The sequence below is a fragment of the Muscardinus avellanarius genome, assembly GCF_963383645.1.
Source record: "Muscardinus avellanarius genome assembly, chromosome: 15".
Classification (NCBI taxonomy): Eukaryota; Metazoa; Chordata; class Mammalia; order Rodentia; family Gliridae; genus Muscardinus; species Muscardinus avellanarius.
Genome location: NC_137801.1, coordinates 22852084 through 22873832, shown reverse-complemented (window position 1 = coordinate 22873832; position 21749 = coordinate 22852084). Strand labels below are relative to the sequence as shown.

The 21749-nt window shown below is 50.2% G+C and overlaps 1 protein-coding gene across 1 annotated transcript in view; it reads right to left on the bottom strand.

Annotated features, from left to right (window-relative positions):
• Nucleotides 1-2328: 2328 nt before the first annotated feature.
• LOC308273937 (phospholipase B1, membrane-associated-like) overlaps nucleotides 2329-21749 on the bottom strand; it is a gene marked incomplete at both ends in the record, with an annotated part of 150002 nt that continues 130581 nt past the window's right edge. The window contains 10 exons of the mRNA XM_080711344.1: nucleotides 2329-2367; nucleotides 2455-2589; nucleotides 3952-4026; nucleotides 12305-12400; nucleotides 13313-13411; nucleotides 14690-14861; nucleotides 15976-16070; nucleotides 16651-16716; nucleotides 19050-19130; nucleotides 19996-20047. Of these exons, the coding sequence (XP_080567470.1) occupies nucleotides 2329-2367; nucleotides 2455-2589; nucleotides 3952-4026; nucleotides 12305-12400; nucleotides 13313-13411; nucleotides 14690-14861; nucleotides 15976-16070; nucleotides 16651-16716; nucleotides 19050-19130; nucleotides 19996-20047 (910 nt within the window). The remainder of the gene's footprint in view (nucleotides 2368-2454; nucleotides 2590-3951; nucleotides 4027-12304; nucleotides 12401-13312; nucleotides 13412-14689; nucleotides 14862-15975; nucleotides 16071-16650; nucleotides 16717-19049; nucleotides 19131-19995; nucleotides 20048-21749) is intronic.

Below are 21749 nucleotides of genomic sequence, written 5' to 3'. Positions count from 1 at the left end.
GGTTTCTCCAGGGATCTGGCGTGCTACATGTCTTCCGTCCCGGGGCCCGTAGTCCCGTGACCCTGACCTGGCTGGCGAGCCCCACGTGACCCCTGCCCGGAACCCAGCATGTTACTGGGCCCGGTTTCTCCAGGGGTCTGGCGTGCTATGTGCATTCCGGCCCGGGGCCTGTATCTGTGTTTTTATTGTGATCCATTATGTGAGTTTCGGTGTGGAATTTTCGACTTGTACTGTCAGGTTGGTACTCAAAAAAATATCAAGTTTTGGAGCATTTTAAATTTTTGGATTAAGGATGTTCAACCCACGTAGAACCACCAGTTTTAATAGTACTTCTCATGCATTTTTAAATTTTTTAGGCTATATCTGGTGGGGATCAGGGACCTGGTAAGACCACTCTTCACATTTTTTTTTAAGCCTGGATTATTCTGATAGCGTACACTGCAATCCCCGACCCAAGTGAAGGCAGACTTGTAGGTTTGAATTCCAAGCTCCTTTAAGTGGGGAACCAGAGGAATGGGAACTTGCAGAAATGGTATTAAAAAGAGGTGTGGTTTTAAACTCTTGGATTTAATGGGCTATCTTTGTTGTTCCACTGTCTTAAGGCAGAAGCACACACTGGGATGTGTGGCTCTGTCGGGCATTTTGCAGAGTGAGGAGCAGGGAAGGTATGCCGTGCACATTGAAGAGAAGTAGAAAAGGAGCCCAGGAGAATGCTGAAAGGGAGTGTGGGCTCTCTCCATTTTTTTTTCAAAAGAGAAACAATGAACCCTCATGAGAGGAAGGCAGGCAGCCTGCATCCCTCTTCCTGCCCAGCTCCCCCATTTCCACCTTTGGACTTCTCTTCCCCAACAGTCTGGGCTCTCCTCCTCCCCTTTGCAGGAGCAAACAATCCATTAACATTTGTGCAGTGTTTTAAAGATACAGAGCACTATGATACACAGTTTCTTACTTTTTCAAAAGTGAGTGAATACTCTTATTCCAATTATTTTATAGATAAGGCATCTCAGAAATTGGGGCTCAGGCTGGTGAAGGGGTTTGCCTCCCAAAGCTGCCCCATTTCAGTAGTGTACCTGGGTCTATTTTTGTGTATGTGGTACCGGGGATTGAACTCAGGGGCATTTTGCCCCCAAGCTCTAACTCCAGCCCTGTTTTATTTATATTTTGAAACAAGGTTTTGCTGAGACTGTCCTCAAACCTGCGATCCTCCCGTCTCAGCCTCCCAAGTGCTAAGATTACAAGTGTGTGCCACCTCGCCCGGCTTGACTCAGGTTGTCAACCCAGGATCTGGGGCCAGAGAAAGACTTAAAACGCAGACGATAATGTCTACTTCCCTGGGTTCTTTTTTGTCTTTATTGAGGTGAAATTTACATGGCATACAATTAGCTATTTTAAGGCGAGCCATCCAGTGTCACTTGGTGCATTCAGTGTTGTGCACACACCACTTGGATTTGCAAAATGCTTCACTGGCCCCTCCCTGGGCTTCTGCAGAATAAGAGAATCTGTCTGAGGCATCCCTGAGTCTGGCCCAGGCGCGGGCCAAATGAGCGGCAGCCTGTATCTTCCAAACCTGCTAATGTAGAACTAGGAATTATTGCCTAAATGTAGCACGCTGAGGAAGTCAGGTTGAGGACACATGACATGGTCGCATCCCAATCTTCTTTCCTTTTTCTTTTTCTTCTCAGACATGTCAGACAAGTCTTCTCATGACATGTCAGAATGGCTCTCTGCCAGGGAAGCTTCTCCCGAGGGCCTAAAATAGTCTCTAAAATAGTCCGACACATCTAGCTACATATGCCCAGCACTCAGTTAATTGTGCCCTGTCATGTAGCCGCTTGTTTGTTGAAGGAGTTTGACTTCCCAGCCAGGTTGAGACGTGCCCAGCAGGGGAGGCGCCACCAGGCACCACAATGCTCTCCATTGTTCTGGGCACAAAACAAGACAAGTACCGAACAGATATGCTTTGGATTCGACAGTGGTCAGCCAGCTCCGAAATTCCAGCTACCGCCCGATGACCGGTGTCTTCCACTACCCTGAAAATTGCAGGTTTGGTGTGCGAGAGTGCACCTGGTGTTGTGCTGAGTTGGAGCCAGACAGGCAGCTCTGCCCCTCTGACTCCCGTACCTGTATACTTGATAGGTGGGAGGTGAGGGCTGCAAGCAGGCTAAGCCAAACCAGATAGCTTTTGGCCTTTATGGAAATTGGCCAATTCTGGGAGCACAGGCCTGGAAGAAGCCCAGGCTCTCCCCCCAAAAAAACAGGCTCCAAGAAGTAGCAATGGTCTCTGTGGCTTCTAAGCCACCAGATGCTGAAGCAGTGCGCCTATGATGGTCAGGGCTGCTGCAGGCCGGGGCTGGGCAAGGAGTGTGGCTGGGAAAGTGAAGGCGTCTAGAAGTTGGAGGTGTTGGGGCTCACTGGGTGATCTGCCCTCTGGCAACATCACATGCCTTTCCATACACTCAATGCCAGGACACCGATGACCAGGCTCACAACCGCCGCCACTGGCACAGCCCAGAAGGGCACCTTGGGGACTTTTCCATCTGAGTCTGGGAGGAGCTGGCTGTTCTGAAGAGTGTAGAGGTAAGGGCTGTCCTGCAGAGGAGGAAAGGACGGACAGAGGTTAAGGGGCTGCGTGAAACCAATCATCACCCAAGACCTTCTCAGCCCTCATCATCATAACTTTGCGAGTTTTCACAGCCCATCCCTGTTCCTGAAGCTCCTTTATCGACACTGTACCAAACATTCTGTATGAGGCTGGGCCTGTCATATGACCAACGCCCAGCTACATCTGTTCTTTGGTTTCTCGTCAGCATCTCCTGACCTGATTTTGAAAGACTGGGAACTTATGGAAGAGAGGTTAGTGTTGGGAAAGAGGTGGGGGAGTGGGTAGAGCGCTTGCCTCTAAGTTCTCCAAGTCACTACTTGACATTGTGTCCCAGCCTCCCAGCGCACGGGTGCCCAGGGACCAGGGAGGCTGATAGAGAAGGACAGCTGGATCTCTGGTGGATTATGATTCTTACCCCCAAAGTGGAAAAAATCATAACAAACGGGTACCAACAAAAAGAGGAGACCAAAGCAGGGGTGTGTCTGGGGGCATCGATAGGAGATTGAGAAGACTAGGCAGAAGAGTAGCCCAGAGAGGGCAACATCCGGGCCTGAAGGAGAGGAGATGGGATGAGCATCCAGGAGCAGACGCTGGAAGGGAACACAGACATGGGCAACATTGAGGCCCGTCTGGGAGGGAGATCCGTTTCCCAGGAGCGCGGAGTGTATCGTAGCAGGAAGTGGGCTTGTCCTCTGGATTCTGGTCACTGGGCAGTGAGGACCAGGAAAGGATTTCAGCAGCCTTGACAAGACTGGAGTAACTTTTTAGAAGGCTGATCAGTGTCTGGTACAGTATAAGACGATGGAGAAGGTAGAGGAGAGCTGGAGAGACAGGTAGGGGCTTTGTGAGTGGTCCAGAGAAGGCAGTGGGTGTGCAAAGGAAAAAGAGGTCTGTTGGTCCTGGGAAAAGATGCTGCATCTTATTAACCTTTGCCTCCTGGTCTCTGGCTTGTATAGAACCTGGCAGAAACCTTCCAAATGAGGGTGGTCCGTCACGTGGCCATGGCCTGGGAGCTCGATGTCTGTTTAAGACCAGGGGGCTCTGAGCCTTTGGAAGTTAGCGAGTGTCTCAAGGCATCTGGCCAGGACTCACTAGCCATCTCCCTGAGCGGCTCTCCTCCTGCCGCTGGAGCTGTGGGACCCTCCCTCCCCTACTCTCTGGCTGCCCACCCCTGGGATATTTCAGTGGAGTGAGAAGGGACAGTCCAGAATAAGGGAGAGTCCAGAATAATGGCAGAGAGGAAAAGTGTGCCAAGGCCCCAGGGGTCTCTTTTGTGTCTCCTGGTGGCAGTCTCCCACCCCCATGCCAGGCATCTTCTCCACCCCCCCCCCCCAGGTAGGTTTACTCACAGCGGAGGGGCACTTGAGTTTGGCTCTGCTGTAGGTGAAATTGTTTGAGGTCGTCTTATTGCCCACTGGTTCCAACTGGAGAGGGGAGAGAGATACTTTGATTCTCTTGAGAGCTGGGAGAGACTTCCCTGCCAGAGGAGGTCGCTTGCATTGGGTCCCCTCCCTTTGAAAGGAAAGTGGCCAGACGCATGGCAGAGGGCAGTAGCCTCAGCCTGAGCAGGGACTGACTTCTGACTCACAGAGTGATGAGTCAGAGTCTGTCTGAGCAGGGCAAAACCCTGAGATGCTGCCCCTAGATTTACCAAGGAAGACACAGAGGCCTAGGAAAGACTGGCCAGTCAGGAGTCCACAGTGAGTTTCTGATAGAACTGCGATCAGAATGCCCATCTCCTGGCTCCACCCCTAGGCGGCTGTGATTGCAGACACGGCATTTTCAATTTTATAAAATGATGATAATTATATTTACCAACTTTTCCAAGTGCGTGGGGCTAGTCAATGTCAGGAAAACTTTGAAAACATACTGGTTGCCATGACATCCCTACTACACTTGGCTTTTTCAGCCTTAAGAAATTGGAATCTTCTCACTTGAGCTGCTGGATATAGTTGTCACATAGATGAAAAAATTTACATGAAACACCCCAGGGAGCAACTGTGGTCCCATGGGGTTCTGTGGAATCTCATCCCAGGACTCCAAGTGCCAGCTAGCAGCTGCTGTGCCCTCCCCAGAGACTTTGTTCAGCAACCTTTCCTGATGTGTGTCCAGATTGGGGAAATCAGACCTGGCCCTTGCACCTGGTTGCAGACTCAGCCTTGAAGGTCTGGCTTCTACCTACTGTATAATCTGCTTTCTGCCTGTTCCTGGCCATCAGGGTCTATCTGTGTGGGAACTGAAAGTGCTGTCTCCAAACTGATGTCCACACCTGGCCCATGTTCTGTTGTCTTCGAGCACGCACTCCTTCCTTAGTAGCATGATTGGAGGAGGAAGGTCCTGGGAGGGACACCACAGTGATGGCACTGAGCACCGCAGGCAGATGGCTGTGTCCAGGGTCTGCCAACAGTGACCGTGTGGTGCCAGGCAGGCTAATAACTTCCCCAAGACTGGAGAGAGGTGTTCAGTGCTGACCTGAAAACTCCACACACAGCTGTGAGCATCAAATGAGATGCTGGGTGCCTGATGCAAGTGTGGTGGCATTATTTCTACTTTCCTGGAGCAAAGGAAACGCAATTGTGTTCCAGTGTAACGGATTGCCAGAGCACGGAGGGGAGGCTAAAGGCCAGGCCCAGATTCCCAGGGCTGCTCCAGGAGCCATGGCACAGAGGAAGGCTGTGGACACACAGGTTTGGTGAGCACGTGGTTCCCCTGTCCGGCTGGTTCCTTCCCATCAGCACTGTCTACACTGCAGTCTCCCTCCTCAATGCCCTCTCCGCCCTCACAGTCACTGTACTGCCTTGGTGGTACAGTGTGTCCATCTCTGCACACAGCCAGAGGGTAAGTCAGGGCGCACCGCTCCCCCAAGGGCCTGGCCCTGGCCACTCACTTGACCTTCCCGCCCCTCAGTCACACTGAGTGTAAGTTCCTCAGACACTTGAAGCTCACTCCTGACTCCAGGCCCACGCAGGTCCTGTCTCCTCTCCGTGGAACACCGTGGCCCTCGTCCTCTGCCCGTGGCATGCGGTGCTCAGTTCACGGGTCTTGCCTTCAGAGAGGCCCCCCCCTGCTCGGTTTCATTGAACATGCTAGCTCGCGAGGCTCACAGTGGACCCCCGTACGTGCACATGACATTACTTGGTCTGTTTCCTTCCTCGCGGCTCCTTTCTCGTTCTTCTCCCTCCCTTGACCCCTCTCCCACTACTCTTCTTGTCCTTATTCTTATCTTCGGGAGGTCCCTTTTCTTTCCTTTTCTCTCTCCAGCTTCTATATATATGAGAGAAACCATGCGATCCTTCATTTTCTGAGTGTGACTTATTTCATACAGCGTTATGTTCTCTGCTTCCGTTCATTTTCCTACAGATGACATAATTTTGTTCTTTATGGTTGAGTAAAACTCCATTGTGTGTATGTTGTGTGTATATATAAATGCCACAGTTTATTTATCCATCTATTGATGGACACCTAGGCTAGTTCCATAACTCCGCTATTGTCAACTAGGTTGCTATAAACATGGGTATGTGTCTTCCACTCTAGTATTCTGATTTTAGTTCTTTGGGAAAGATAATGAGGAAGCCGGGCATGGTGGTGCACACTTGTAATCCCAGCCTTTGGTAGGCTGAGACCAGAGGATTATGGGTTTGACAACAGGCTCAGCTATTTGGTGAGGCCCTTTGCAACTCAGTGAGACTGTGTTTTAAAATAAAGAATAAAACAATAGGCCTATGGGTATAGCTCGGAGGTAGAGTGCCCCTGGGTTCCATCCCTAGTGCTGCAAAAAAATAAAAAGTAAAGATACTGAGGAGTGGGATAGCTGGGTCAGATGGTAGTTCCATTCCTAGTCTTTTGAGGAACTTCTATACTAACCTCCATAGTGATTTTATTAATTAACAGTCTCACCAACAGTATATAAGTGTTCCTTTTCCTCCACAGCCTCACCAGAATGTGTTATTATTTGCATTCTTCATGATTAGCATTCTAACTGAAGTTAGATGAAATCTCTGTACTTTTCACATTTCCCTGAATGCTAAGGATGTTGAACATTTTTTTTTATATTTGTTGATCACTTGTATTTCTTCTTTTGAAAAATGGCTGTTTAGTCCAACTGCCTATTGATTGAGTTATTTGTTTTTTTATGTTAAGATTTTTGAGGTCCCCATGTATTTTGGGTATTTATCATGTTAAAGAAGTAGCTGGCAAAGATTTTTCCTATTCTGTAGCCTCTCTCTCTTTATACTGTTGTTTTGTTGTTGTGCCGAAGCTTTGAATTTTATGACATCCATTTATTAATTCTTTATTTTATATCCTGAGCTTTAGGGGTCTTTTTTTTTTGGTGGTACTGGGGTTCCTGGAAGCCCTTCTACCTCCGGGCTACACTCCCAGACCTATTTTATATTTTTTATTTGGAAACAGGGTCTCTTAAGCCAGCAAGGCTTCGAATCTGTGCGGTTCTCCTGTTTGTTCACCTGGCTGTAACTGTGTGGATTTGTTTCTGTATATTTTAATCCACTGACCTATGAGTCTGGTTTTTGTGCCAATATCAATACCAGTCTGTGTTTTGTGCCACTAAAGCCTGTAGATTCTCTCTAAATTCATTCCTTTGGCCTTCTTTTAGCTCACTTCTTTTTTAATTTGGTGGTACTGGGGCTTGAAACCAGGGAATTCTACCTCTGAACTAAATTTTATTTCTTATTTTTATTTCCAGTTTTATATCTTATTGGTAACAGGGTCTCATTAAGACCCTGTTTTTTCTGAGGGCCTTGCTAAATTGCTAAGGCTTTGAACCTGAGATCCTCTTGTCTCAGCCGCCCAAGTACTGGGATTACAGGTGTACACTACCATGCTCAGATAGTTTGTAAGTTTTTTGTTTTGTTTTGTTTTTGTTTTTGTGGTACTTGGGATGGATCCCAGGGGCTTTCTACCTCTGGGCTATACTCCCAGACCTATTTTATACTTTATTTGGAAACAGGGTCTCACTAAGTTGCTGAGATCCTCACTAAGTAGCTGAAGCTGGCTTTGAACCTGCGCGATCCGCTTGTCTCTGCCTTCCAAGCGTGGGGATCACAAGCGTGTGCCACCACGCCTATCTCCAGTTAAGTTTTTGAAGATGCCTGTTTCCTCATGTTTTCAGAGGACTTAGAATTGTGCATCTGTTGAGATGAATTATTATTATCCTTTTATGTGGGAGTCCCTTTGGCAAATACTTATTTCTTTATAATAAGTCTCTCATTTGGGGATATATCATAGTTTCAACACATCCAGACAACACAATCAAGATGTTAATTACATCCCCCAATACCTCTTTAAAAGGAGAAGGCACCTGCAAGTTACAATGGTTATTTAAGAGTAGGCCATCTATCGATCCACTCTATAAATGTGATTACTAATGGTCTTCTCTAGAACCCTTTAATCAGGGAGAAATGTGTGGGCACTAATGAAGAATAGGCTGAATAGATTATGATGAATGTGTGTTAAATTGAATCAAGGATATGGAATGAAAAATTAAAAAAATTTGAAAAGAGAAAAATAAAGAGGATGGGAGAAGAGAGGGAGACAGAAGTTATCGGAGTAAAATGATGCAGGAGAGGGGATGAGAGTTGGGAATGAAAAAGAAGAGACATTGGGATGATTTATGTGAGAAAATACATAGAATTAGAAATCTAACAAAACACAAATTGCAGAGGGGAGAGCAGAATTTCTTTAATATAAATAAGTGTATGCAGATCTTATCGTATAGGTGCTTGGTATTCTTTCTGGAGATGTGGAGGCGTGTCCTACTGTGGGGGAACTTCTTTGGGCCCTGTGTGGCTTTGGGCTCTGACCCACACTGGCCAAACTTGTTTGTTAAGTCAGTACGCTGAGATCAGGCCCCTACCTCTGCTGGGCCAGAGAGGTGGGCAGGCTTGTTGTCTATTTCAGAGTAGACTTCATTCTCAAAATGGATTTGCTCTTGCTGTATTCAGGGGCTTCCTTGCTTGTTTCCTTTAAAGGTTGGGAGGGGGCTGGAAGTTTAAAGGTAGGGGAATGACTTGGTCAGGTTTTCTTTTATAAGATTACTTAAATCTGTGAAGAGTAGATCTAAGGCATTGGTTCATAAGCCCTGTAACCCAAAATCATCTAAGAAGCTTTTAAAAGCGTTGAATCTAGGACCCACACCCCTAACCAATGAAGTCAGGATAAGCACAGCTGCATGTGTATATTATTAGGGACTGAACCCAGGGACATTCTACCTTTCAGATATATCTCCAGCCCTATTTTATATTGTATTTTGAGACATAGTCCCTCTAAGCTACTGCTCACTGGCTTCAAAATTGTAATCCTCCTGTCTCAGTCCCCCAAGTACTGGGATTATAGAAGTATGACACCAGGCCCGGCCTGGTACTCTCTTCATGGAGTCCCATGTGCGTAGAAACAAGTACAAATCACAGGTGAGCAGTGAATCAATTTGATGAGGAAAACACACTAGCATCCAAGAAATAGATCATTAGCAGTAAGTACTCAGAGGTATCTCCCTTCCAGTACTCGACGCCCAGTAAGAGAGACCACCCTGATGACTTAACATTACAAAAGAAATTGCTTGCTCTAAAAATATATATGTGTGTGTGTGTGTGTGTGTGTGTGTGTGTTTGCATACATGTTTTTGAAGTTTGCTAGCTCTTGTTATATAAGAGATTCCACAGTTCGTTTACTCAGGGAGTTTCCAGTTTGGAGCTATTCTAAATAGTAAGGTATGAAAATTCTTGTATGCATCCTGTGATGAACATGTGTATGCCTTTCTTTGGGAGATATACTCAGTAGAATCGTCAAATCTCAGAAAATAATCTATATTTCGCATTACTAGATATGTCAAAGAGCTTTCTCAACTGGTTGTTTTTAAAACATTGTTTTTAAAAGTTTTTAATATGTAGCCAGAAAGCTGAGAATTGCTGTTCTAAGGGCCGTGAGGCTGGAGATAGGATGCTAGTTAGGAAAAAATGCAATTATTGGCTGGAGCAGGATTTGTAGAGAAGAGGGAGCCTGCGGGATGAAGAAACAGGCCTCAGAAAGAGAATGAAAAAACTATAGAAGACGAAAGAAGGCAAAGGCAGACATTACCTGGTGCTGCTGGTACTGAGGTGTGAGCCATTGAGAGCGGCAGCGCAAGAGATGAAATAGTTTCAGGTGTGTGTGTTGCCCAAGTAGGGAGCCCAGGGAGCAGCAGCCAGGCCTGCAGACACTACGCCATAGGACTCTAATTATAAGACATGCGTTCCTGGCTCCGTAAGCTCGTATCAGGTTGGGGGCAGGAAGGAGGTGGGTGCTGTGGCCGGGACCCTCGGGGAAGACGTGGAAGACCCAGAGTCTCGTCCCTGGTGTGCCAATGACTGACTGTGTGATGCTGAGCAAATGGCTTTGTGTCTCTGCATTTCAGTTACGGAATGTTCTGGCTAGATGACCTCACAGATCTGTTCTAGTTCTAACAGGCTATTATTTACTTGATGTCACTCGAGGGGTGAAATTCCAGAAATATCATTGGAAAAGTTGGCACGATGCTACAGTTTTATGTCTGAGGTAGTTTGGGCTGAAAACATTGGACTCTGTAATTACTTCTCAAAATGATACAGTGCAGAATAAGAAACTCTTGGGTAGTTTGACTTTAGTTTTGCTTTGTTTCTGTTATATTTAAATTTGGGGGTATGACTGAGATAATGACAGCCAGGAAGCCAGGGACAGTCTTATATTGTTACCAGTATGGCTCCACAGCAGTGCCTGCCTTTCATTTTCTTCTCTATATTCCTCTTATCTGCTTTCATAAAACAAAAAGCCTCTCATCTGGGTGAATGAAAACAACTTCTGGGATGCTTTGGAAGAGGCCAGAACTACATGGTTAATTCACACAGAAAGATACCAATGGGCTCTGCCACGTTTAGATCTTAATAGGACCGCTGAGCCCCAGGAGACTCCTGAGGGCTCCAGGCTTGGCAGGCTTGGAATGCCACCCAGGAAGAAGGGCCACATTCTGATGGAAAGGCTGGGAAGGAACAAAGGCTTAGCTTTCCTGTTTTTCTTGAAATCTGTGTATTTCCCTGAATTCTTAGGGGAGAAATAGGACAGGAACTAAATTTCTATTCTTTAAGGGAAGTATGTGTGTGTGTGTGGGGTGGGGGAGTACTGGGGATTGAACTCAGGGGCATTCTGACTCTGAGATATCCCCCCAGCCCTTTTTATTCTTTATTTTGAAACAGGGTCTCACTAAGTTCATAGCTGAGGCTGGCTATGAACCTGCTATCCTCCTATCTCAGCCTCCCAAGTCCTAGGATTATAGGCATGTGCCACCATGCCCGACTCGGGGAGGGAGACTTTAAAAGGAATTGAAGTCACGTGAATTAGCCACTGAAGAGCAACTGGCCTTCAAACCAAAATCTACAAAAGAAACCTAAATGGTCTTAGGAATTCTATTGTGCAAACTTCAATTTAAACAAAATACCATGGGGGTTGGGTGGGTGGGAAGAAACTCAAAGATAATTGATGGCAATTCAGGGAACTAAGCCACAAGAGTATGATATTACAATTTTAGAAGCAGACAGATAGAAAATGTCCACATCTCTCTGATCATCATTTTACAAGGTTCCTTTCTCCCCCTGGGAAAGGATGGAGTAGGTTTGAGGCTGGGAGGACAGGCTCTGTGGCTCTTTTCTTTTTGATGTTTAAAGGAGGAAAACCCCAGGACAGCACAAGCAAAGGAAAGCTGAGTCTGCACTTCACTCAGCCAAGGATAAGACCTCTCACACGTGTCTTTAAAAAGAAGAGGTTGCTAGAGAGGGGGAGGTGGTGTAGCTAAGGAGAAAGTCAATATTGTGAGTCAGCTGCGGAAGATACTGGACATACGGGAGGAGCTGACAGGTGTGGGGATATTTGCACAGCAGTGGTTGGCAGACACCTTGGGCTGGAAACTGCAATAAAAGCAGCAGGATTGTAGCTTGTTCAGTTGCCATGGGAGAAATGAGGGAGCATGCAGATCAGGGTGAGGATTGGGTTACACACCAAGCTTAGATCAAAGGAAGCGACTGGACAGGGAAGACATTTCATTTGCTCCATGCAAGAGGATACAGGTATCAGGGTGGCCAGCCAAGTTCTGCAAACATAGCTGATCCCAGTTCAGTAGTGAGCGGCCGACCTCAAAGGGCAGAGGTGAGGTGGTCCCTGGGCTGTGTGTTTGCAAGGTCCCTGCCTCCTCCAGCAGAAAAGACTGGGACAGGTGTCACCCCGGGAGAACAGGCTGTGCAAATCTTTCCTTTTTGATGTTTAAGGAAATAATAGCTGGGAGTATGTTGAGACTGGATTTGTTGAAAGCTGATTATTGCACTGGCCTCTGCATACACTTATGTCAATTAACTTTGTTTTGTTTTCACTTTTTCATAGATGTTGATACAAATGGCCAGGGAGATAGATCACTTGCCCAAGATCCCACAGTAAAGGGTGAAGCTGGTTATTTTCATTCAGTCTATCTGATTACAATGTTATCTTTGCACCTGGGCATTGCTGAGCAAACAAAGTTCATACACACACACACACACACACACACATACCCTTTGAAAACACATCAGGATGCACAGTGTGCTGCCATTTGGGGCTTTGGGGTAAAGGGAGCAGGTGGGACTTGGAGACAATGTCCTGGGGCTGGCTGTCCCCTGGACACAGCCCACCCGACCCCCAACCACTCACCATGTTGTTCCAGAGCGCGATGGCCATCTCAGCGTGGCTGCGTTCTGAGAAGTGCATGCAGTCTTCAGAGAAGAAGGTGTGGTCCGTCCCGCCTCGCTGTGACCAGAGGCAAGGAGGTCACCATCCTGACTTCGACTCCAGGACCTGCACCTTCCCCGCCCAGCAGGGACCTGGCCAGGTCTACTCTCACCCTGTCAACTCTGCTGCTAACTAGTTCAGGACATATGAAAAATCTCCCAGATTTTGGAATTAAAAACAAAAGAGGAAAAAAAAAAAGACATAAGTTGTAGTCACCCATAGTCCATTCCTGCCCGGAAGTTGAAAAGCTGTTATCATCATTTTAGAAAGGTATCTATCTCAATGCAGCAAATTATCAGGACCATGCCTGGGGAATGTGGCCACTATTAGTTTTCTTTTCAACTATATCTAAGTTCTAGTCATACTGAAAGAAAGAAGGAAAGAAATAAAAAAATGTTAAAAGATAAATAACCAGGCATGGTGGCATATGCCTGTAATGCCAGTGCTTGAGACAGGAGGAACACAGGTCTGAGGCCAGCCTCAGCAACTTAACAAGACTCTCAGCAACTTAGAAGGCCCTGTCTCAAAATAAAAAAATAAAAGAAGCCAGGTGTGGTGGCGCATGTTTGTAATCCCAGCATTAGGGAGGCTGAGACCGGAGGATCAAGGTTCATAGACAGCCTCAGCTACTCAGTGAGGCCCTCTGCAACTTAGTGAGACCCTGTTTCAAAATAAAGAATAAAAAACAGGTCAGGGGGTACAGCTCGGAGGTCAAATGGCCCTGGGTTCCATCCCCAGACCCGCAAAAATATATAAATAAAATAAAACAGGGCTGGACATGTACACTCCTGGGTTTAATCCCAGTGAAACAAAACCATAAACAAACAAAAACAAACAAGCAAATAAAAACTCCACTTAGGGAAAGGAATACACCCATCACCTAAGGTAAGACTTCCATACCCAAGCCTTCCAGAAATACCCATAGCTTACCTTGTTCAGTGGGGGAACAGTGGTCCGGAAGAAAGGCTGAATGACAACGGCAAAGTCCTGGTGCTTCGTGTACTGGTCCCCAAGCCTGGAGATGCCGCTCTGGGGGCAGGAGAGGCTGCTCACCCCGCCGCCAGGTCTGCTCCTGCCGCCCCTGGAGGGCTGTGACAGGAGCCTTGCCCGCCCTAGACAAAGGTGACTTAACGGGCTACGCTAGTGCAACACCTGCTAGTGTGAACACACTCTTTCATTCTATACCCTTTAACGAGCACCTGCCTATCACGGCTCGTGCCGGTTGGCAGGATCCAAGCTGACCGAACCCAATGTCGGTGGGTGGGGAGCCCCCTCTGCACCGACGCACCCTGCTCCTTCTGAGGCCCCTGCAAGGCTGCTTTTGGCCGGCTGGCCACCCCAGGAGGCCGGCTAGCTCCAGCTCCAATGGGGAGCATCTCAGCACCAGCCCCCAGAATGCCTGTGGACTTTGGGGGATGAGAGCACATTTGGAGCCCAGCACCAAACATGAAATGTTAAAGGAACAGTCTAGATGGCCTTATCCTCAAAGAGTCCATCATCCATCTGGGGAAAGGGAGATAAGATGTAAAGACAGTGGAAACAGAGAGCGCTCTAGGTCAGCCAGTGCAGCCTGAACTCCATCCGGAGGGACACCTCGGGGGAGGTCTAGTGGAGCAAGCTTTGCAGAGGAGGGAGGAGGACTGGCCTCGTGGATGAAGAGGGTGAATCTGCAGAAAAGCTCGGGGTGACGTGTCCAGAGCGGGAAGGGTGGGGGCAGAGACGAACAAGTCAGGGGTGCAGACAGGAGGGGGCTTGGGAGGAATGGGGGGCTGGGGTGAGTGGGGTGGGGCTGAGCCTCAGGTTCTTGAGGAGGGTGGAGGGGAGCGGAGAGGTAGGAGACGGGTGCAGTGACCCCATCTTCCTCCTCCGGGTGGAGGTGTGGCTCACAATGCAGGTTCCTTGTGGGGGATGGACCCCACCCTCCTATGGGCCAACCCTGGGGGGCCATTCCTGGGGGCCGAGTGTTCTGACTCTGGCCTGGGAGGTGGGGATTGTCCCAGTGTCCACTTTGGTGTCTCCCCCAACTCCTTTCCCTGGTCTTGGTGTTCAATTTGCCTGGATAAGTATTTAGAGGGATGCAATCTGCCTTTTTATTGTTTTTATTTTTATTTTTTTGTGGGTCTGGGGATGGAACCCAGGGGCATTCTACCTTTGAGCTACACCCCCTGCCCTATTTTTTATTCTTTATTTTGAAACAGAGTCTCACTGAGTTGCGGAGGGCCTCATTAAGTAGCTGAGGCTGTCCACAAACCGTGATCCTCTGGTCTCAGCCTTCTGAATGCTGGGATTACAAGCGTGCGCCACCACCCCTGGCTCAATCTGCCTTTTTTGGCGTGACTTGCTGAACCCATGATTTCTGCATGCCGCTGGGGGACATTGGGGCAGAGAGGGAGGGCTCACCTGCAGGTCCCGGTTCAATTTCTTCAGGTTTTTCATGGCCAGGGAGTTCTGAGCATGCTGGAGGCAGCTGCAGTTTCCCCTGTGAGACACAGACTCTTGTGCTGGGCTCCCTAAGGCTGCCTGGCTCTGTCCTCCCGGAGGCGGCTGCTACCCACAGGGACCTGCAGCCTGTGCTGCCTCACAGGGGGTGGGGGTGACACACAAGAGCCCCCACAGCACGCCCTTTGGACTCTTGGACCAGCTCACAGAACCGTAACTCCGGGGCCGTGGTCCAGAGCTGCTTGTTTGAAGCTGGAGGAGCGCCCCTAATGCCAGGTCTCCTGGTGCTCCTTCCATTTGTCCCTTGTACACTCCCTCCCAAGCCTCTGGCCCCTGGGGTTTCTGCAGAGGGCTAGGTAGAGAGGGGCTAGAGTTTGGGGAAGACCAACCATGATGGCTCTGTGTGTGGGGACAGTCATTCCTCCTGCCCTCGGGGCCCCTCGGCTCTACCTCTGAGGCCTTAGGACTCCAGTGTGGGAAGACTACTGAGACCCGGGGAGGGCCAGCTTGAGCCACCTCTGACGAGGGAGGTTTGCATTAGAAGTGGTCCCCTCATGCCAGGAGAATTATTGCTGAAGAATGGAGGAGCCATTCAGAACAATGGCCACTCCACCTGGGAGGCCTGGTTCCTAGCAAGAATGGGAACCAGCTGGCCACCTTCACAGCCAATCCGTTTGACCTCAGAGAGGACACCTCAGTGACCGCAGGACCACAGCGACAAGCACACTCTCTCAGAAAGCCCCTCCAACCTCAGGAGATGGCACCTTCCAGTCAGGGGCCTGCTGATCTTTAAAAGAATCTCAGCCCCCAAGGCAAAATTCTGCCTTGCGCACCAGGACCTCATTTCCATGCCTAGCCTTCAAGGATGGAATAAAAGTTGCTATTTCTTGCAAGCCTGGCCCATCTTACAAGAGTTTCCTCCTAGGACAAAAATGATGACATCGTATCTACCTTGCAAGGTAGGTGTTATCCCTGAGGAAGAAAGGCCCAGAGGGGTTATGAGGTCTGCTGAATGGCAGAGCCAGGATATGGCTAATGGCTCCTATCCACCCTGTAAACAGCCCGACTGCCTCTACCCGCACTGCCCTACCAGGCCTGCAAGCCCAGCATTCTCCGGGCGGCCTGGGCCCTGGGGCTGTGACCCGTTCACTTACTGAGCTGCCAGTGGCATGACACATTTCTTGCTTTGTCTCTGGTATAGGCCCGTCAGCTCCAGGATCTCCACCACATTGATGAAAGCCCTCGGGAGCTGTGGGGAGCAAAGGGGTGGGATTCAGAGGTCTCCAGGCAGACCTGGGAAAAGACACAGCAGACTGCTGAAAGGAGCGTGGGGGAGGGCCTTCAAACTGTTTTCAAATTGTTTTTGCTGTGCTAGGGATCAAAACCAGGGCTTTGCACATGCTAGAGACATTCTCTAGCCCTGAGCCACATCCCCAGCTGCTAGAAGATTGTCTTTACTCTAACCTCACCCTCCCCAATTAGAAACTGAGCCCAGAGAGGGAGTATGACTTGTTTGATCTCACTGCATCTTCTGTAGTGTCTCCCTTTATCCACCTGGAAACTGAGACCCAAAGTCCCATTGCTAGTAAACCCAGGCCAGCTGGCTCCAGGGTGGGTTCTTTGCCACTACACCGTCCAATGAGCAGAGAAGCTGGCGCTGCTGCCCTCCCATACTGCCGGGTGGCCGCTCCTGGCGCATCTCTGCTCAGGGGACATCCCATTGGACATGACTTGCTCAGATGCGCCAGAGAGGAAGTTCTGCCTCCAGCGAGGTGGCACACAGGTGCGTGGCGGGCAGGATGCAGGAACGAGCTGCTCGTCATTCCTACCTCCTTATAGAGGATGTCCAGGGCCTTCTGGACGTGCTGGACGTACTCCTTAGCTATGTTGTCCTCCTGTGGAGAGAGGGGTGGTCCTCAGCTGCTGCATCCTACCCTGAGAGGGGATAGAGCACAGCCGCAGGGGCTGGGTCCATGGCTTCAGTGGTCCTACCCAGTCCTGCTGCTGGTTAACCCAGAGTCCCCTGTTAAAAGTCCTCCCTTGGTGCCTGCTAGACGCCAGGCATAATTCCCCCCTGCCCCACATGGTCTCAGACCCACAGGCAGAGCCTGGCAGCTCTGGGCCAGGTCCGCCCCCTCCCAGCCTCATTTATTGACACTCTCAGCCTTCTCTGGCCATTTACAGGACCCCTGACGACTCTCTTTTCTCTCGGCTTTGGCCCAGGTAGGTCCCACTGCCTGGAACCCTCCATGCTCCTGCATTCCTCTACCGTCTATGCCTGTGACTCTGTCTAAGGTGCTCCTCTGACCCAGCTTCCTGACTGGAGGCTGATTTAGCGGTGCCCCATGGTGCTCTGGGTGATGTGTATGGGGTACACAGTAGTGCTCCGTAATTGTTTGTTGACGGATTCTTGGGGCTTTGCTTTATAGCACAAGGAAGATGCTATATGGGTCTGGGCTCCTCAGAAGGTACCAGAAGCGAGACCGATACCACAGGGTGGGCGTTACCAGAAGCTCTCATCCCCAGGATGGATGAGTGCCAGGCTGCAGGAGGTGAGGCCAGGAGCTGCCTTAGGTATTCAGGCGGGAGGCAGGAGCTCAGGCAGCCTGTTTCTTAAGACACAGAGCTGCAGCCAGCTGAGATTCCATCAACTGAACATCAAAAGTACTCCATGGACACCTGATCACAGATACAAGTCGTCCATAGATTCGGGGTCTGCCCCGCTCCCTTCCTCAAACTTGGCTTGAGTTACCTGGAGCCCTTTGCATAAAAGCCTGCTCTCAGGGGTAGAGGCCTGACTGTCTGCAAGACGGACAGCTGTTCTGGGGCTGCAGAGGGCATTCCCCATTCTAGGTGTCCACAGGCAGCCCTGGGCCACCTCTGGTTTCCAGGTAGCCTTGTAGTCCAGACACAGCAATATGTAAACCACCAGGCAGCTGGATCACCCCTGCCTCTCCAGGCTGCGCAGTAAGGGAGAGGAGGGAGGAGAAGGGGCTCAGCGAGGCCGCCCTGGGTGGTGGTGGACGGGGCACGATCTTGCTCGTCGCTCTTCACGAGCCAAGAAGCCCCACACACTTCTCCCTGCCCGAAACTGCCCGTCACTGTACCACAGCCTCGAAGTCGGGGCAGCTGCCTCCTTCTGGCCAAATAAAATACAGGATGTCCCCAACTTAGAACAAGATGTACTTAGAAAGTTACAGCTTCCCAAAGTTTGTAAGTCTGGACATGTTTCCCCATAGAAGCAACACTGGGAATGGGGTCCGGTTCCCAGGCCAGCGGGTTGAGGTTGGTGAGCTCGTGAGAACCCTGGAGGCCAGCAAGCCACACTCAGTTATATCCAACCTCATTTATGACGGGGTTTGGTTTTTCTTCCAAAAATGGGCAGGGCTCCGGGCATGGGATGCAGAATTGCCGGCCACCTATTTGGATCCAGAGGGTGGTACTGTGCACCCAGGAGACGCTTCACCCTTAGCTCCAGAGAGTGGGCTCCTCCTTCATCTTGTCTGGCTGGCTGGCTGCCTGCCTTCTTTAGGCTGGGGATTGAACCAGGGGTCATTCTATCTCCAAGCTACACCTCCAGCCCCATTTTTTTTTTTTTTTTTTTTGCAGGTTTGGGGATGGAACCCAGGGGCATTTGACCTCTGAGCTACACCCCCTGCCCTATTTTTTATTCTTTGTTTTGAAACCGGGTCTCACTGAGTTGCAGAGGGCCTAAGTAGCTGAGGCTGTCCGCAAACCTCGATCCTCCGGTCTCAGTCTCCCAAATGCTGGGATTACAAGCGTGCGCCACCACACTGGTTCCAGCCCCATTTTTAAAGTGTGTGTGTGTGTGTGTGTGTATATATATATATATATATATATATATATATATATATATATGGAAGCAGGGTCTTGTTAAGTTACTGACAGCCTCATTTAGTTGTTGAGGCTGGCATCAAATCTACAATCCCCGTCTCAGCTTTCCAAGTTCTGTGATAACATGTGTGCACCACCATGCCCAGCTTCATGTAGACCTTTCCTCTGGAGTTGGGAGGGGGTGGTATTCAGGCAGTAAGAAAGGCTAAGCCTCACCTGCTCTGTGTGAACTGGGGGCTCCCTGGGTAGGTTCAGGTGCCTGAGGGCCCAGGCAAGTGTGACCCTGGGAGGGAGGGTCAGGCCCTAGGCAAGAATAATGACCGAGGTCAGCAACTTCATTCTCGGTCCCCATTGCGGGTGGCCAGGGGCCTACCAGGTTCTGGCAGTAATGACACAAGTCCTTGCTCCCTACGAAGAGTGTGATCAGCTTCCAGTCTTTCTTCAGGTTGATCTCCTGAAGCGACAGATCCTGAGTTTAGGCCTGGGGTGCACATGTTGGTGATACTTACCCCGCCACCCGGCCAGGTTCCTAAGAACCTTTTCTTGTACCACGACAGAAGGAGCATGAAGGGTCCCCACCCTCACCTGATGCCACAGAGAGAGCTGTGTGGGGGCATCAGCCCACCCAGGGAAGAGGGGGGACTTGCGCTTTGAAGTGCATTCGAGAGCTGCTGCGGGTAAGTGGCGAGGGGCCTGTCCCAACCTCCCCGAGCCCAGTAAAGGCCTAGTGGATTAATATGCCCCCCCAAAATATGACCTAAGGAATTCAAAGGACCAGACCACAAGGATGCAGCTGGAGTCAAAGCCAGAGGGCTGGTGTTTGTAGGGCCTGAGTCTGGGGAAGACGAGGAGGAGCCAGGGCCCCATTGCGGGGCTGGGGGGAGGCCTGGAGGCTTCCTGCTCAGCCACCACCATCACAGGAGGCCTGCCAGGAGCTCCATTCCAAGGCATAAACATAGAACATAAAAAAAAAGTGCAGTAAGAAGTTTCAGAGGGGCCGGGAGAGCAGGGAGAAGACAGGGTTGGAAGGAGAAGCCTATTTTTAGTACCTTGCGTTTATATAATAGGGCTCTGGGACGCCAACTCTGAGGTGAAGGGGGAAGATACCAAGGACCAGGCCTCACTCAGCTCTGGGCTGGCTCTGCCTTGGCCTCCTGCAGCTGGCGGGGTGGGGTGGGAGCTAGGTGGAGCCTTTGGGCTCCCTGTGAGCAGAGCTGGGGACAGGAGTCGCTGCTGTGCACTCCCAGGGCCAGTCCCAGCCCAGCCAGGGAGAACCCACACCTTTCGCCTTTCCATGTGGCCCAGGGGCCTGCACTCACCGGGCTGCTCTTTATCTTTTTCACCAGGAGCCGGGCCTGGGCGGGCATGTCCCTAGGCAGGGGAGAAGGAGGAGGCTTTAGAGTAGCTCAGGATGAGGGCTCAAGCCCTGGGCTTGAGGAAGGCTTCAGGAAGAATACCATTCTCCAAAGGTGATTCCTTCAGGACCCGCCACGGGCTGTCCCTGGTTCAGGCCTCAGGCTCCTGCTAATCAGAGTTGCCAGGCACCTCCAGGCCACGTTGGGCCTGACCCTGTCACCCCATGATTGGTCTCCCAGCACCCTCCTCAGTGGGGCCGCTGGGGTTGGGATCCCATTGACCTTCCTATACTAGTGAGGAGATAGAAAGGAAATAGGCAGATAGGGAAAAGGCCTTGGTAGAAAAAAGTTAATTTCCTGAGTTTCCTGAGGGGCGACAAATGCCTGAAATTCCAAAGGCTCAGAGATAAGAAGGCCAGAGCTTCACAAAGCCATCCTGATTTTCCTAATCAACAAACCCACTTAGCAAGTCTGGCATTCCTGAAAGGAGACCCTTCAAAGGACTTGCAAATGCCCTATGCAAATTCTCCTTGGAATCCCAAAAGTCACCCTCACCAAAAAAAGAATGGCAAAAGGGGGACTTTCCCGATCGGGACTCCCTCCCCTTTTGGGGAGCTGTTCTCTCTCTCACAGGTCATGTTGGCCCTGAGAGAAGGCAGAGTGCATCTGAGGGCACGTGGCTCGGGCGACTCACCTGAAGGCCTCTGCTGGACATCATGGCTGGCCAGGCCCCTAAGGGGTGACCTGTACCTCTTTTCTGGCAGATCACATGGACTCTGGGAGAAAGTAGTTTGCAACTGATGGGCATTTGGCTCGGGCGACACTTGGGTAGTGACCCTGAAGGCAGCTACTGGACCCCGGAGTTCCAACCGCCCCTATGGGGTGTTCGGCCACTTTTCTCTATTCTTTTGGCAGATCGCGTGGACTCCGGAAGAAAGCAGCCTGCACCTGAAGGCAATTCGGCTTGGGCTACTCTCAAGTATTGTCCTGAAGGCAGCTGCTGGACCCAGAGTTCCAGCCCCTTTGGGGGTGTTCAGCCACCCTTGCCCCATTCCCTGCTGCTTCCAATAAACCTTTTACTCCCCTTCCTGAGGTCTGTAGGTGTCATTCTTCGCTCACGGTAGACATGAATTCGCCGGGTTTTCTCTCAAGAAACCCCGTTTCACTGGGGGTGGAACCCAGAGGCTTTCTACCTCCGGGCTTTACTCCCAGACCTATTTTATATTTTTATTTGGAAACAAAGTCTCACTACTGCTGAGAGCCTCATAAGTAGCTGAGGCTGGCTTTGATCCTCCTGTCTCAGCCACCCAAGCATGGGGATTACTAGCATGCGCCACCACGCCTGGCTATTAATGACTCCTTTAACCTTTACTTCCAATCCCTGCACTCTGCTCCTGTAATAATTTCATTTTTCTTCTCTGTAGTTACTTAGATTTCTATACTACTCCCATCCATCCCTGCACTCCTCGCTCCCAGCCAAACAGGATTAATTCTCCCTTCATCCCATAGATGCCCACTGAAAGGTTAGAGCTGCCCCTGCCCCACAATGGGGCAGGGCGGGAAGCTAGGAGGCAGAGCCCGGTGATTCCAAGAGGGGACCACGCCTCCCGGTCAGGAAGAAGCGAGTTCAGAGTGCAGAGGGGAGCCTGACAGGGGAGACAGAGAAACGCACTCTCCCCCACCAGCCTACGCGTGCACGCGGGGGCTGGAGGCCGACC